The 17,027-nt window shown below is 44.6% G+C and overlaps 1 protein-coding gene across 5 annotated transcripts in view; it reads left to right on the top strand.

Annotated features, from left to right (window-relative positions):
• Positions 1-17,027, top strand: part of AOPEP (aminopeptidase O (putative)) — a 356,743-nt gene that overhangs the window by 266,741 nt on the left and 72,975 nt on the right. For 4 of the 5 annotated variants that reach the window (XM_080670042.1, XM_080670039.1, XM_080670043.1 and 1 more), the window contains exons 11-12: positions 9,331-9,393; positions 9,746-9,820. In XM_080670042.1, the coding sequence (XP_080526168.1) occupies positions 9,331-9,393; positions 9,746-9,820 (138 nt within the window). Of the gene's footprint in view, positions 1-9,330; positions 9,394-9,745; positions 9,821-10,587; positions 12,631-17,027 lie in introns of those variants that run through there. The other variant, XM_080670041.1, reaches the window with a different exon arrangement.

The raw sequence follows: 17,027 nt of genomic DNA, 5'->3' as shown, positions 1-17,027 counted from the left end.
GAGGTTCCCCGTCAAGCCCCGCCGGGCAGGGGTCGCAGCCTGAGGTCCGCTGTCAAGGCCTGCCAGTCAGGGGGCGCGGCCTCAGGTCCCCTGGCCCAGCACCAGGGTGGGGATTGCAGCCTCAGGTCCCCTGGCCTGGTGCTGGGGTGGGGGGCGAGGCCTGAGGTCCCCCGGCCTGGCGCCAGGGCGGGTGGTGTGGCCTAAGGTCCCCTGTCAAGCCCTACGAGGGTGGAGGGGGCACAGCCTCAGGTCTCTGCTGATTGCTCGTTAAGGCTCGTTATGGGAACTTGGCCTCCGCTGTGGGCACCGCCATCTTTGTGGTGGAGTGATGGGCAATTTTCATATTCCTTCTTTATTATATAGGATTGTCTGTAGGGGATAACTAGGCAACACCACTTCATATATACAGCCTTCCAGGTCAGCTCTACATTCAGATTTCCTAAAGACAAGGATCCAGACCATATTAACCAGGAACCTTCAAAGAAACCTAAAAAGTGAACTATTCATTCATCCTTGCCTCCTTGGTGTGTTGAGATCTCCCACGTCTTCTCAGTTCTTTTGTGTATGTGTGCACAGCTGCTCTTGCCTAGAGTTTATTCCTAAGTGTAAGCTATAAGAAATGCCATGTGGGTCAGCCTGACAGCCAGCCCACCCAGAGCTGTGACTGCTGTCTGCCCAAGGGGACTCACTGGAAGAGGACATAAAAGGTGGTTGTCCTCTGTGGCAATTACCTTGAAATTTTGATGATTGCCAAATATCTGGAATTTCTTCAAAATAACCTGTTAGAGTTGGATCATCATTAAAATGATCTAAACCAGTGGTTCTCAACACTGGCTGCACATTGGAATATTGGGGGTGGAACATGGTGTGGGGAGGACTTTAAAGAAAGACTGACGCCTGGTTCCCACTCTCAGAGATGGGACCAGTTCACAGGTTGGACCTCTTCTGAGTCTTGGGCACCGTGCTCTAGAGCAGTGGTCATCTGGGGATCACTGGTGGTCTGTGAGGCCTGAAAGGTTGGTGACCACTGCTCTGGAGTGCAGCCTGGCAATCTTAACAAGCAGTCAGGAGAGGGAACCATGATCCAAAGCCACTCCTGCAGAATTTTATTTTTCACCTGTGAAACTCTTTAAGGTTTAGTGTCATGAATGTCAAGCTCCTATAAAGAACTGTAGTCAGACAGGTGTTGAGGGAGATAAACTGCTATCTGCTTTCTAACCTGGTTGTTTCAGTCGCCGGTTGTGTTATAGGGTTGTATTTCCTGGGCTGTGTTTTGATGTGTGGTTGATCTATCTACATAATAAGCAAATATGTCAAAGCGAGAAGGTCATGCTAGGTGGCCCTAAGCTCTGGTGCTGGAGTAGAAAGAGCACTACATTTCCAGACAGGAGACCGACAGGCCACGCAATATGAAGCCCTAAAGGCACTAAGATCCCTGAGACTCCGCGTCTCCGTCCTGCAGATGGGGCTGTGTGAGACACTGATGAGCAGTCGGCATGGGGAAGCACTTTGTTAACGGCTCTGCCCGTACGGATTGGGCAGTCTGGGTCTCCCCATCAGTCAGAGGTCCCTGGTCTCACATCCATGTAGCACGTTAGTACTTTTTGGTCTTTAGGTCACTTTCCTCCACTTGCAGTGATGTTGTTTGCCTCTGAGTTCCAGGAGCCTGGAATTTGATAATCAGTTCCTCCTCTCGTCCTCTTGTAAGCACGCACATCGCGCAGCATTTGGTCTTGACAACTCTGTGAGAAAGAAGCTGAGAGAGGCCACACCGCTAACATGTGGCCGAGGCTGGGCTCCAGCCCAGACAGGCTGGCGAGCTCCTGGGCCACGCGCACCACTGCCTGGTTGCAGGACTCCTGGGGACAGAGATGGTGCCCTGGTCCCCTCTGCGTTCACAGGGCGAGTGCTCCGCTTTGCAGAAGCCACCGAGTGTGTTTACGTGACTAGCCCATCCATGTGTCCGATTTACATTCCTCTTCCTGCAACCCAAGCCCCTTTCCTCTGGTTTGATATCAAAAGAGATAAAACACTTGGTTGGTTAACATTTTCATATTAGTCCTGCATGATGTTGGTATAGTATTATATTTAGTTTTTGTTTTATTTTAAGGTTCCTTTTCCTTGAATATTATAAGTATTCAATGTTGTTAATGGAGATATATTGGAACCAGAAATTTTTCCAGACCCCCTAGCCACCCAAAAAGAAAATTAAAGAAAGAAAAAAATAAACCCAGGATATTTTATTTATTCATACTCCTCCTTGTACAAAACATTGTTAAGGCAGCTTCCAACGCAAAATATAGCACGATCAAAAATAAAACAGCCGAAACCGGTTTGGCTCAGTGGATAGAGCGTCGGCCTGCGGACTGAAGGGTCCTGGGTTCGATTTCTGTCAAGGGCATGTACATTGGTTGCGGGCACATCCCCAGTGGGGCGTGTGCAGGAGGCAGCTGATCGATGTTTCTCTCTCATCGATGTTTCTAGCTCTCTATCCCTCTCCCTTCCTCTTTGTAAAATATCAATAAAAATATATATTTTTTTAAAAAATAAATTAATTAATTAAAACAAGGAAAATGAAACAACATGAAATACTGGTAGGAAAATATGTGGGGACCAGGAATTAAATTAGCATATAGTCCGCACCCCTGAGGTTCCTTCACCAGCTTCAGGGAGGGCCAACTGCAGAACTCAGGGGTAAAACCAGCCACTGCCCAGGCCCAGCTGCTCCTGACGCTGGGGCCAGAGCAAGTTTTTGCCATGCGTCCTCACAGAAAAGCACTCCTTAATGTAATAAACAACCCTATAAAAGCATCTCTACAGTAAATGTGGTGATGGGTTTTATGGGGCTGTTTCTTATAATGCACCTCAGGAAAGGTTGATGGCTTCTTACAGAATGCAGTGCGCTAAGAGGAATTTCGGGGCACTGGCCAGACGCAGCCCGCGTGGCTGTAAGGCACTCTCCTGACCTGAGGCGCTCTGGCAGGAGTCTGGCCTCAGGAATATCTGTGAACCTCCTGACAGCTGATGTGTGTGGGGAATGGGGGCACTGTGTGCGCTGTAGGTGTTTCTCTCCAGGGAGCCAGTAGCCGACAGCTAAGGCTTCATCAGATTCCGGGCGTAGGGGTAGGGGGTGGGGGTTAGGGGGGGCGGGGGGTGTCAAGAAATGGAAGAGCAAGCTCTGTAAAAGGTGTCCAGCAATAGGGACTTCAGGGTCATGGGTGCCCAGAGGCAGAGGTTCTGCCAGCCAGGCCCCTGCAGAGAAAACCATACTTTCTCTCAACTTCCAGTAAGAGGTCCATTTGGCAGGGCCAAATCCTCTTTGGAAAGAAATCCAGTGTTCATTCTAACACAGGCAACATGGGCAATAATACAAATTATATATAATTTTTCTAAAGTCAACTAGCAAGATATCATAAAAGAATGTTACATTTAAATGATAGAGCAAAATTTAAAGACATAAGTATTTTATAACTTTGCCCCTAATCCTCACTTGTTATTACTTGCAACTTAAACAGCCTTGGTTTTATTTCCAGATGTGTATACTCTTACTTTTATTTATTTATTTTTTTGTTAATCCTCACCCGAGGATATTTTTTTCAAGTTGGTTTTTAGAGAGTGGAAGGGAAGGAGGGACGGAGGGAGGATTGGGGAGGGGGGGGAGAGAGAGAGAGAGAGAAACGTCAATGTGAGAGAGACACATGGATTGGTTACCTCCCTCATACACCCGACCAGGACTGGGGATTGAACCTGCAACCCAGTACATGCCCTTGACTGGAATCAAACCCGAGATCCATCAGTCTGTGGGCCAACACTCTAACTTCTAAGCCACACCTTCCAGAGCTAGACTCTTTAATTCACCCAAATATATGTTGGCTATAGAGCCCTCTAAAGCTAGCCAAGGCTTCGGGACCTGTCTACCTTGTTTGGTATTAAAAGTTTTTTTGACTTCTTATAGTCACAGTTTCCCCTCTGCTGTGCCCAGGGTAGTGTGATTTGCCATCTGAGGTGGTTTAGTCCAATTAAAGGGCCCCTTGTCTGCCCTCCCAGCCTGCGGGTTGACCCAGGAAGGTGAGCTGCTGCTCCTCATGCTGCCTGCTGAACCTCATCACAAGGTAGGAGTCATTTCTTCTCCACTAAAATAAATCAGAAGAAAGCAGAAAAAAGGTTTTCCCTCCAGAAGTAATCTCGAGCCACTAGGCAGCCTCTGAAATTGTCTTCAGCTATTGTGAACTGCTTTGACAAGAATTTCTTGGAACAACTTCCTTTCAAAACCAGCATCTCTACTGGACGAAGTATTTTTAAAGATATAATTAAAATAGAAAACATCTGTTTTTGAAAGATAACTTTAAAGTACTTCCACCACATTCTCAGAGATAGTTATTAGAGTATCTGTTCCTGGCTACAGAATTCCAATTTTAAAAAGCTGTCTTCCTCCATTCTCTCCACACCCTACCTTCATTGGGATCAGCCCCTGGAGAAAGGGAGATTGAGAGAGACAAAAGGAGGCATGTATTGAGGTTCTACTGGGCACAGTCAACATGATTTAATACTTTTCCAGTGTCATGCCAATAGGTTAATATTTCATTCTAGATCAGCCGTGGGCAAACTACGGCCCGAGGGCCAGATCTGGCCCGTTCGGCTGTTCTATCCGGCCTGCAGAGCCGAAAGAGCGGAGGGTTCTCTTCCTCTCCCCTCCGCTCCTTTACTTTGAATTTATATTAGTTCACACAAACACTCCATCCATGCTTTTGTTCCGGCCCTCTAGTCCAGTTTAAGAACCCATTGTGGCCCTCGAGTCAAAAAGTTTGCCCACCCTTGTTCTAGATTAAACTGAACTCCTAGCACCATTTTGGAATATAATTTTAGTGGTTAATATATGAGGAAATTAGGAATCTTTATTTCTTGTTTCTTTTTATTAAAAAGAGAGAGAGATCATTTTAGAAGTACCCTGGAAATGTAACTGATGTCCCATGGTCTCTCTCTCTTTTTTTTTTAAAGCACAATTCTATGCTTTCTACAAATTAAGGTATTTTAGTGGAGAAACAAGCAGGAGTTAATTAGAAAGATCTTCATCTTAAGACTCCCCTCCTTGAAATTTCATATGCCTTTCATTCATTCATTCATTCCTTTATCTTTACACGAGTAGCCCTGTGCACGAATCCATGCATGAGTAGCTTGCTACTGCTTGCCTTAGCTGGCCACCCCGCCCACCGCCGCTGGTAGCTCTCCGCCATTAGTAGCTCGCTGCCCTGCCCTCTTGTAGCTCTCCGCCTGCTACCCCCCCTTCCTGTAGCTCTCCGCCTGTAGATTGGTCGTGATGTTACAGCATCCAAGCTAATTTGCATATTCCTCTATTATTATATTGGATTCTGTTATTTAATGTATTTATTGAGCATCTATGTGTAAGGCAGTGTTTTTAGTGATTGGACAAAAATCAAGAACAAAAGACAGGATCTCTTTCTTCCTGAACTTTAAAGTCTAGTCTGGAAAATAGACATTCAATAAACTAATTTAAAAATAGCTATAATAGAACTGTACAACACAAAGAATGAACCCTAGTGTAAACTCTGGACTTTAGTTAATAACTAGAGGCCCGGTGCACAAAATTCATGCATGGGGTAGGGGGTGTGTGTCCCTCAGCCCAGCCTGCACCCTCTCCAATCTGGGACCCCTCGAGGGATGTCCGACTGCCCATTTAGGCCCGATCCCAATGGGCCTAAATGGGCAGTCGGACATCTCTCTCACAATCCAGAACTGCTGGTTCCCAACTGCTCGCCTGCCTGCCTGCCTGATTGCCCCTAACCACTTCTGCCTGCCAGCCTGATCACCCCTTAACCACTCCCCTGCCAGCCTGATTGATGCCTTACTGCTCCCCTGCCGACCTGGTCCCCCTCAACTGCCCTCCCCTGCAGGCCTGGTCACCCCTAACTGCCCTCCCCTGCAGGCCTGGTCACCCCTAACTGTCCTCCCCTGCAGGCCTGGTCGCCCCTAACTGCCCTCCCCTGCAGGCCTGATCAATGCCTAACTGCTCCCCTGCCGACCTGGTCCCCCTCAACTGCCCTCCCCTGCAGGCCTGGTCACCCCTAACTGCCCTCCCCTGCAGGCCTGGTCACCCCTAACTGTCCTCCCCTGCAGGCCTGGTCGCCCCTAACTGTCCTCCCTTGCAGGCCTGATTGCCCACAACAGCCCTCTCCTGAAGGCCATCTTGTGGTGGCCATCTTGTGTCCTCATGGGGGCAGCCATCTTTGACCACATGGCGGTGGCCATTTTGTGTGTTGGAGTGATGGTCAATTTGCATATTGCTCTTTGATTAGATAGGATAATGTATCAAATATGGTACATCAATTGTAGCAAATGCCCCACAGGAATGCAAGATGTTAATAATAAAGGAAACTGCCCTAGCCGGTTTGGCTCAGCTCAGTGGATAGGGAGTGTCACCTGCGGACTGAAGGGTCCCAGATTCGATTCCTGTCAAGGGCACATGCCGGGGTTGCGTGCTCGATCCCCATTAGGGGATGTGCAGGAGGCAACTGATCAATGATTTTCCCTCATCATTGATGTTTCATCTCTCTCTCCCTCTCCCTTCCTCTTTGAACTCAATAAGAATATATTTTAAAATAATAATAATAAAGGAAACTGTGTTATGTTGGTATATGGGAACTCTGTGCCTTCTCTGTAAATTTTTCTAACTACACTAAAAAAGTCTCGATAAAAAAATAAAATATTGTAAATAGCTATAAAAGATAAGCACTTTATAGGAAATAAACAGGATGCTATTAGGAAGAATAGTGGGGTGACATAATTTGGATCAGGGAATGAGGAAGGACATTTCTGGAGAAGAGTTGTTTAAGACCAGAACTAGAGAGTAAGTAGGACCTGGCCAGGCAAAGAAGAGAAGGAAACATTTCCAGTAGCGCAAAGTGATCATTTGAACTACCTTTGTAAATGTCATTTATGTTTCTCTGTGGAGGTTGCATTGTGGGAGTGGGTGGGGCGGGGAGGCAAGAGTACAAAGGAAACACATTAGGAGGCAATTAGAATGGACCACCACTTTCAATATCCACTCAAAGTATTAGGAGAGCAGAGCTACAGTAGGATGTTTCCTTGGCTCAGCTTATGCCGGAAACCTTCAGGTTCAGTTGCTGGGTGTTAGGAAGAAAGGAGACTATCAGTGGCAGCAAGATGCGGTTCCTAGGTCTCAGTTCCTAAGGTCTTTCCAGTGGCTCAATGGAATTTATAGCGTGAGGAACGATTGTGTGTGTGTGTGTGTGTGTGTGTGTGTGTGTGTGAGAGAGAGAGAGAGAGAGAGAGAGAGAGAGAGAGAGAGAGAGAAAGAGAGAGAGAGGGGCCAAGAGAGAGACAGAGATTGAGAGTACAACCAGATGAGAATTACAAGGGGGAAAAAGCTTTCAAGTATTAACTACCCAGAGGTAACAACAGATTTTCGTAGAAGGCTGTATAAGATTTAATTTGCAATAGTTATCTTTATTTCTGCTACTGGATTGTTGGAAGTTATTTTGGTTTTGTTTCTTCAAAGACTACTTGTTTTCATATTGTTAATAAATTAACAGTTAAGAAAGGTCCATTTAGGTGGGGCACTGTTTTAGCCCATCAGTAGTGAACTGTTCTTAGGGATGGTGAATTCCCAAGGAAAACAACTCCAGGGTACATGTCAGCCTGTAATAGATTTCTATAGATTCTGGAACTGTTATTAGTAACATGGAAGCTTAAATAGTTAAACGTTTTATTTCCATGTAAAATTAAGTAGCTCTGTAATTACATAATCTGCTTCATCATTTGTCAGTTTTACCTGCCTATTGAAATGTGCACTTGAGAGTTGCAAGACATTAACTATTTTTATGCATTTCTTTTACAGAACATTTGAATGTGCTGTTTATACATTATATACAAGAACATTTGCTATCGGCAAAAATCTTTAGCAAATTAGCATGCATTTCATAGCACTTAGCTAATACGGATACAAAATGGTCACTATGTCTGTAGTATAAATCTTATAGTTTTTGTTTTCTGTATTCCTGGAAATACTAAGTCAAGAATTCCCCATTTGACCAGACCTGTTGTTTATTTTAGGAAATAGAAGTGCGCCATCAATGTAATTTTAAGTCGTTCAATTGTGAATATGGGATGAAGAGGTAACAAAGTTTTCCACTGTGATGTCTCCATTAAGAAGCTCCTCTTTGTGTAAAAGAGTCCATGACAAAGTTCCTTCTATTTAAAGTAGTGAGTTTGATCTTGGCTTTGATCTAAAGCTTTTGATCTTGAAAGAAGGATGGAGTAGCAATAAAGAGAGGGCAAGGCAGATTTTCTTTAAAGAAATGCGATAAAGTTAAAGTGCTGGTCAGGCTCAGCGAACGCGTGCCCCAGCCTGGTTCAGCCCATTTCTGATGCGGATGTGAAGAAAGCCTTTCTGGGGTCGGCGGGAAAAACTTGGGACATCATACATTTTTATAAACGAAATGCAAACCTTTCCTCTAATGATGAAGACAGTCTGTCCACCTTTCAAGCTCTCCCGATTTGACGATTCATGGGCAGTGCGCGTGCTGTGCGGGGTGTGTGCTCAGGGCGCCTGGGCTGCCGCGACGCGCGGGGCGAGCGAGGACTCCTCTTCTACTACACCAGAGAGATCACCCGCCGCCGCCCCGAGTCCTGAGGAGCCATTGGAAAACGCCTACTTAATGGCGTATAAATGCATTCCTGGAGAAAACTCCCTTAGGAAAGTTCCTTTCCCTGGCCAAGGCCATCTGGACACTTGGGTTTCTGACCAGAGGAGCGAGTTCAGACTGGCCGCAGGGGTGCGGGCAGCACTTCTACTCCCAAGGCGGCCAACAAACCCTTTCGTGGGTAGGCAGTGCCCGCGGCGGTGGGGACTGGAAAGGTAAGGCGTGCGCACCCGGAGCGGTCTGCCTGTAGGAAGGCGCGGCGCGCGGGCGCCGGCCAGACCCGGGGACGAACGGGGTTCGCAGAGAACAATAAAATCGCAGGCGCGCCGCGGGGGCGGGGGCGACCTGCGGGGAGCGGGAGCGGCGCCTATACCTTTAAGGCAGGCCCCGCCCCGCCCAGTGCCCGCCTGCCGCCCGCGCCGCCGCTCCGGCCCCGCGCCGCTCGCGGCCGCTCTGCGCCTTAGGTGTTGCGGGCCCCGAGCTCCCGGTTCTGTCAGCCGGGCGGACCGGGCGCGGGCTCCGACGCCCCCGCTCCCACTCTCACGTACGGCGGGCGAGGTCGGGGGTCAGCGCCGAGGTGGTGGACACGCGGGAGGGAGGAGGCCGGGGTGACTCCCGGGGTAAACTTGACTGTCCCCTTCCCCCGCAGCCTCTGCAGAAGGAGCGCCAGGCCGGGGCGGAGTGCGGGCTCGCGCGGCAAGTGGACGCAGAGGTGAGTGCGGGCGGCGCGGTCCCTGCACCCCTCCCTCCAGGGTCGGTGGGTCCCGCTCCGCATCCCCTCCGCGGAGCCCCCGGTGGGTAAGCTGGCCCCGTTTCGGGGGCACCGGCACGGGGGTGGCAACCCCGGCCCGAGACGGGAGGGAGCGTGGAGGAAGCGGCCGGGCGAAGGTCACGGCCTCGTTGCGCCGCACACCCGCGCGCCCCGAGGCCCGCCGCGCCGCGCCGGTGGCTCCCCAGGTGAGCCTGGGAGGCTGCGTGGCCAGCCGTGGAGCATTTCTCACGCGGAGGGCGGCGCTCGGGACCTGTGGTCCTGTCTCAAATGCTCTGTGGTTTTTGAACTTCAGGTCGCAAAATGGAATCGAGTAAACCGGAGACCCCGAAAACGGAAACGAAGAGGGACCGAAGAAGTATTTGAAAAGGTAGGGGTCCCCTAAAGAGGGCACTAAGTGGGGTTATTGATAAATCTACCTGTCTGACCTGAGGACTTGGCACAACAGTAGAACATTTTTTTTTTTTTTTTAGTTTAAGTTAAATTTACAGTAGACTGAATTTACACGAATAGTTCCGTAAAAATATTGGCTGGCAATCCTAATGATTATCAACATACTATATTCTCGCGAAGTAAGAGTGAGATGGAGTTTTGTTTCAGCATCAAGTAGAGCAAGTGGAACATAAGTGGGTTCTAGTACCATATGGACCAGTAGTATTTTTTTATGGCAGTGTTCAGGTACCCCTAAAAAAGGGGGAATCTTCCGAGTAAATCACCCACAGAGTCGGTTTTCTCTATTTGGTTGTGACAAAATACAGTGGCACGCTCCCTTGTTTAGGTGTTGGAGTAATTTCAGGTATGGAAAGAGAAGCTGAAAAAAGTGGATTACTTTTGTAAAGCAAACAAGACATTTATTTTTCTTAATTTAGAATTTCAGTGTTACTTTGCAGAAGTTTGACTACCTATTTTCTCCTAAAATTGTATTAAGTTAAAGCGTGACATGTTATTGTAATAAATATTGTGAAATAAGGTAAGTCTGTTGTTTTTTAAGTGACTTTTATTGAAAATTCTCAAAAATGAATAATGTTACAGCAGACAGGACTTCTGTTGCTTTTTAAAATTATTTGATGTACTGTTTTTTGATTCTTGATAACACCAAGGGATTAAAATAGCGGTGTGTTGTTTTTCTGCTGCTAGAATGTATGATGAATCACTCCTGATTCTGAAGCCAAATTCTTGCTGATAGCATTGCTGCCAACCTCTGTGATGTGTTGCCTTAGTATGGGCATTGCAGCGTCCGAGAATGTGCACAAAGCACATCAGAATGAAGGTGATACCGAAGTTCCAGAGTGCGTTTAAGGATACCAAGGGCGGCTTCTCGGAGAACTGGGAAAGGAGTAGAGTCATCTGTAGCTAGACATTCAGCATGTGAAAAGTGATGCCCCAGCTTTTCCCTTTCTAAATAAAAAAGTGCCATATATGTCCCTTCATTGAAACAGTAATAGCAAAAGTTGTCATTTAAACAGACTTGAGTTTTCTGATCATATCTCAGCATGTTGTGGTAGGTTGTGTTTGTTTAACTTTCATGGTTAGAATCTAGATGTTTCATGGTCTAGAATCTAGATGTTTCATGGTCTAGAATCTAGATGTTTCATGGTCTAGATTCTAGATGTTTTTAAAAATGTTTGTGAGTTGATGAAGGAGATCATAAAATGTCCAAAGGAGGAAAAAGAATTATGGCTTACTTAGTATAGTAAAACAATATTTCCTAGTTATTATTTTTTAAACCAAAAATAAGATTGCCCAAACACATATTGTAACATGCATAAAAAAGGGGAAGCCATTATCTGTCATTACCAAAATCTGAACTCGAGGTAACCATGTCTGTGACACCCATGATCTGAGAATGAGCCAGGGCTGTGGGGGGAGACAGGAATTTTCCTCCCAAGAAAATAATTCTTCCCTGAGCATTCTCCTTGAGAGAAGATACTGTGTTAGAGCGTATGGGGAGAATGCACACATCCCTCTTAGAAAATGTGGGTAGCACTCTTACAGAGGATATGAAAATGAAGTAGGTTGGGGGCAACGTGCCGAACTGCCTTTCAAGGAATAAAGCTTAAAGCTCACTAGCGTTGAAGATAGAAGTGGCAAAAAGGGGAACTTTCAAAGTTGTGTCAGAAAATAATTTTTTAGGTATCTCCAGTCTTTCCTCCTGACTCTATACAGCAGCTGAGCCCCTTGCCCACTGTTTGCCTCTGCCATGCCCAGGAGAAGGTTTGCAACTTGCTGAGGCAAAGCATGCAGTGTTTTCAAGGGCAAGGTGAAAGAAAGGCAGTGCCATCAGCACAACCAAGTGCACCAGACCAAGTTCCAAAAGGCACAGAAGCTGTCCTGCCGAGGTGTCCCCCGATTGCCCCAGTGTCCATTCCAAAATACAGATGGAATTCTGTGTGCAATGAGTATTCAAACCCCGGTCATGTGGTAATCTTTTGCTAGGATTTGAACCTGTTATTAGTGGGAATCTAGGTAAAATTACTGTTGAGTTTAGTAAGTTTTTTTAAATCTCTGCCATGCCACAAGTGAAGTAGGTTAGTTAATTTCTCCTTTTTCATGCATCTACTGTATTTTGCTACTACATGAAAACTATGATCTTTTCTGTGGTATTTGCTGTATATTACTGTAAGGTAAGAGCCTGGGTTTGAGTCATTTCGGGTAGGTGTACATTTTAGATCTAGCGGTTTTCTTTACTTGCCTGCTTTGTTTCCTGGCCCTGTGTCTACCCGGTGCCCCCCGCCTCCCCATCTCTGTCTGCATCTTCAGATCTCACACAGGATTCAGCTTAGCTGAGTGAACTTGGTTAACTAGTCTGTGTTCAGCTCTGCTGGGGTCACAGCATTTTCCCTCCGATGTTTACTGCTTTGTGGGAAGCAGTCTTCTGTCCTGCGTGAGGAAGGAGAACAGCAGTGGTGCAAGGCCAGGGTCTGGAACTGGCAGGGGGTGGCCAATTACGTGTGAGGCTTGTAATCTTACAGGAGATATTGGTATTCCCTCTTAAAGAAAGTTGCTAAGTGGAAGGCACAGCCTGATGTAACTTGAAATACTGTACGAGTTGAGTTTTTCAGTGAACTCTGAAGGGGAAGCAAAATAAACTTACCCTGTGCTCAGCTGTGGGTTAAAATAACGAATAATGAAATAAAGTAAACTGGGTGAATGAGAGGTATCACCCAGAGAAGCGATTTGAAACACTCTGGACTTTCCTGGTCTGTTCACTGTGTGTGCCATTCCCACTTTCCCCCACGCCCTGTACTCCCCTATCTCGATGCTGTCCCACAGATTTTCATCTTTCTGAAGATACATCACTCCTTTACCCATCTTCTATCTTCTTTGACATTTATTTCCATTGTACTTTATCATATTTTGGTGCTTTCCATGGGTATAACTGAATTCCTTTATACTGTTTTTTGTTTTCTTCATTTTAAATGACAAAAGTCATCTGTTTTGCTTCTGTCTTTGGGTACTTTCTCCTTAACATTCTGGTATTATTCTTTTTCCATTATTTTGAGTTCCTTTTATTTAGTTTGAAAAGTTTGTGTAACAGAAAGGCAAGGGGAGCATGAACAACTGCACAAAGAACAATTAGGATGAATGAATGGGTCAGCCTGTTCTGCAAGGGCCGGTGAGACAGTGGGACTGCAGCAGGGAGTCCAGAGTGTGTGCCTTTAAAAACAGTGTTAATAGATTTTACTAAATGGCTATCAGTTTTGGAAGCAGAACCCACATGTTTTTTTCTGATGTATCTTTAACTGAGTCAAAGACAATACAAATTACCCATCACATTAAAAGATTAAGGAATAATTTAATGTTCTTTTAATAAATATATACATGTAAAATAACAAAGTTTTGAATAATTCTTTGATAAGTATTCTAAGGATTAGGGATAACTAGAATAATATTTTATGAAATTATATATTTGAGGAAAATATATGAATGGCATATATTTCCTTCCTTTAAAAGAAGAAAATTTCAATTTTCAGATTTAAAAGAAGCACCCTTCCTACTTTATGCATCTCTGATAATATATGGGAAATAAACTTTAAAATACTAATTTCTGATTATCAGTAAGAATTTATGGTGATGCCAGAAACCGTCATAGGTATACTCTTAAAACATTGAAAAGTGAACAATATTAAGTTGTCCATTATTGTTAACAGGCGTCCTTTGTGTGTGTGTGTTTGGAAGCGAGTGATCTTGGCAAGGGTAAGGAGTCAGGCCTCTGCTACATTAGTCATAAAGAATGCTAGGTGCAAGTGGTTCCCAAGGAGAGCACCCTTTAAGGTCACCTTAATTATTCTTTTCTGCCAGGATCTCCTGAGCAGAAAATTGCTTACAATTTGGTGACATTTTCCTTGATATATCAAATGAAACATAAACATCTAGAAAGAGGGTTGTGCAAGAGTGGACTTTATAGTATTTAGTGGCCATTTTAGTTGGAGCCCAATGATAAATTCTATTTTCTGAGTCTTTGAGGAAAAAAAAAATGCCAGACTGGTTTCTTTGTGGTAATATCCTTCCTAAATTCTGGAGCTTTGTCACTCAACTTTTATTTCATTTGTTCTTTTCACACACTTGATTCTGAACTGCAATCAGTGATAATCTTAGTATGAGTAATAATAATTCATAGAAGATTTTAAAAATTAAACTTAAAACCCAACTTGGTTTATGCTATTTTACCACATTTATTGCTTCTAGAAACTTTTTATACATTCTAAGAGAATGCTTTTATTATAATTCTAATATTCAGATGCTTACTATAATAAAAGTAGGTGCAAATTTTTTAACTGAGTGCTTTACTACTGTTTGTTTTTTGTGGCAAAAGTGTGTTTTATGTTTGGTTTATGATTTCTGGAAAACAATATTTAAGACTAATACAAGTTATCGGGCTTTTTCTTGAATCCATAATAGCAGACGGCAACCGTGTCAGGCTTGACTCCTGAGTAGACAGGCTGCAAAGCTTGGCACAGTGGCACGGATGACTTTAGGGAGTGCTGAACCAAGGGTCCCTTCACTTCAAAGGAACTCCCCGTGGTTAGCAGAATGGTGGGCATGGACAGCCTCTTTTCCAGCTCAGGCGGCCTTTCCCAGGCGTTGGTGCCCTGGCCTCTTCTCAACAGTGCTCTTGCCCTGTGAGAATTCATAACTAGCCTACATTTATATAGCTGTAATCTCACAATAGCTTCATTGATACTTGATCTCCATACAAGAGCTTTATGGATTCTACTGAGTCACAGCTCTTGAGGCACCAGCCGCCCTCCCCGGAGCCCTCCCTGCCTGAGAGTGGCTTTGTGTCCTGTGTTGTACTGATTGTGCCTTCGGATGACAACTTACTTGAGTGATGGGGGAGGCAGAGTAATTTATTAAAAATAATTGCAAAGAAACCAAACAAAAGGAGTAATTATAGAGTTGTTAATATGCAGTTTGTTATTTTATTGGAATATTTGGAACTTGATCTTGTGAGTGATTCTCCGTTTTTTTCCCTTGTAAATCCCTAACAGATACATAATTTATTAAACTCCATACTGAGGTCTCAAGTTGGATCTGGTTTCACAAGATCTTGGCTTTTTTTTTCTCTGCCCTTTTTTTAAAGCTGGACCAAGGGAGAATTGCTGACAAAATGTGTTTTTGGTAGCCTCAGGAAGGAAGTCTGATCTGTATTATTTTATACCATTAAATTTTCATCTGTTCTGTTGATTTACTTGTGTGTTTTTTTTAAGAATCTGCAGTTAAAAAAATATTCTGAGAAATCTGAATGTACTAAAAATTCCTTCCCATTTTCAACTTGCATAACGGGGAAAATGAAAGAATAGTCATCCACTTACCCTCACACACACTTATTTACATATTTTAAAGAGAACTATTCATATAATAATAGCTGACTCTTGTCATGTGTCAAGCACTGTGCTGCTAAGAGCTTTCCACGTATCAGCTCATTAAAATCGTGTCACAAACCAGTAGTGTGATATGAGGTGTTGTAGACTGAGCCAAACGCTTTATGAAAGTAGGTGAGGTGCAAGCAAATCAAGTAATGGCTGTAGAAAAGAATGCTTTAGGCAAGATGTAAAAATTCTTTTTCACCCAGGCTCAGCCCTAGACCACCAGCATAAAGCACACATTTCTAAATTAGGAAAATCCCAACCGGCAGTGTATTTTGAAAGCACTTGAAAGTGTGTAGGTAATTACACTATTGTTGATTTTAGCAGATTTGATGCCAGCAGCCATCAACTCTTCCATGCCATGGAAGATGAAAGGCATTTTAATATAAAGCATGGATTTGGATGGAAAAGGGAGGCAGGCAGAGAAAAAATTTGTGACTTTTTAGTTACTTTTGTAGGAAGCATTAGTTACGTCCCTATGACAAAAGGCTTTACTTGGCAAACATTCTCATCTTGGGCATTTTAATGAGCTGCGGTTTTGTGCCTGGTGTCCTATGGCACTAATAAGATGCATTGTTTTACTAGCACCTACTGGTGTGGGGGTACTGTCGGGCCTGTCATGGTTTCCATTAATCTTCTGTTTTAGGAGACCAACACGACCACTGTTTTTAAGTCCAGCAACATGTTTTTCACTGATGTTCCAGGTCTCTGCACACAGGAACAGGGACACTCAGGCCTGGGGTCACCCGTCCTTGGAAAGGACCTGATCCCCTGCGGCCTTGATAAATATTTGTTGAATGAATTAGATGAGTGAATCCCCAAAATGACATTTATCTTATAAAGTCATACTTGGCTACTGCATTGAAAGATTTTGATGTTCAGGTTTTTACTGTGCTATGTCGTTCTTTCATGACGGGCTTTCCTGAAAGCACAGGGGGCAGCTTTCCTGGCTTTGCTGTGGGCCCGCTTTCCCTGCTTCTGTGAAGAGAGCTGTCAGCCAGGGAGCCTCCGCGTGCACTGTGTGCTCCTCGAGTTTCCACTTGACTTTTGCTTTCATCTGAAGATCCTGTTGTTTAATAGCCCAGTTCAGCCAGTTTACATTAATTACAAAATTAATGTTTGGCCTTGATTCTTTCCTATAGTTTCATGCTATCTTTTTTTTTTTCTTCAGCGTTTTTTAGTTTTTTAGGAAGGCTGGTATTTTTGTTCCAATGGTTATTTTGACATAACGTAGTTTTGCTCTCTTGTGCACTTCCCCCCCTCTCTGTGTTTTGGTTTCTTGCTGTGAGAAATAATGAAATTAGATATTAACCTTCCATTGCCCTTTACCTCTTTAACTTGTATTATGTGACTTGAAATATTGTCTTTTTACTTCCAGATAAACACTTTTAACACAACAAGCAAGTTTTTTGTGTTTCTCTTGTATTCCTCCTATTCCCCTTCCCCGATTTTGTGTGTTAGCTGCACTACATTTGCAATGTCAGAGCATGTAGACACTGTGTGCTATACTGAATCTTTTATGAAATCAGTTTTAATTCTGCAAGTAAACCTATATTTAATGCTCGTCGTCCACCCTTTGTTGCTCTTCACTGTGGTGTGACGCTGGTTCCGGAGGGGAGTCTCCGGAGCAGCTCGGGCGGCTGCTTCCTAAGCTTGCGTTTCACAGGTGTGTGCTCTTCATAGGGGAGGTCAGTTCAACGAGACAAA

This window comes from Plecotus auritus (assembly GCF_963455305.1).
Source record: "Plecotus auritus genome assembly, chromosome: 5".
NCBI classification, from domain to species: Eukaryota; Metazoa; Chordata; class Mammalia; order Chiroptera; family Vespertilionidae; genus Plecotus; species Plecotus auritus.
This window is presented reverse-complemented; position numbering and strand designations above follow the sequence as displayed.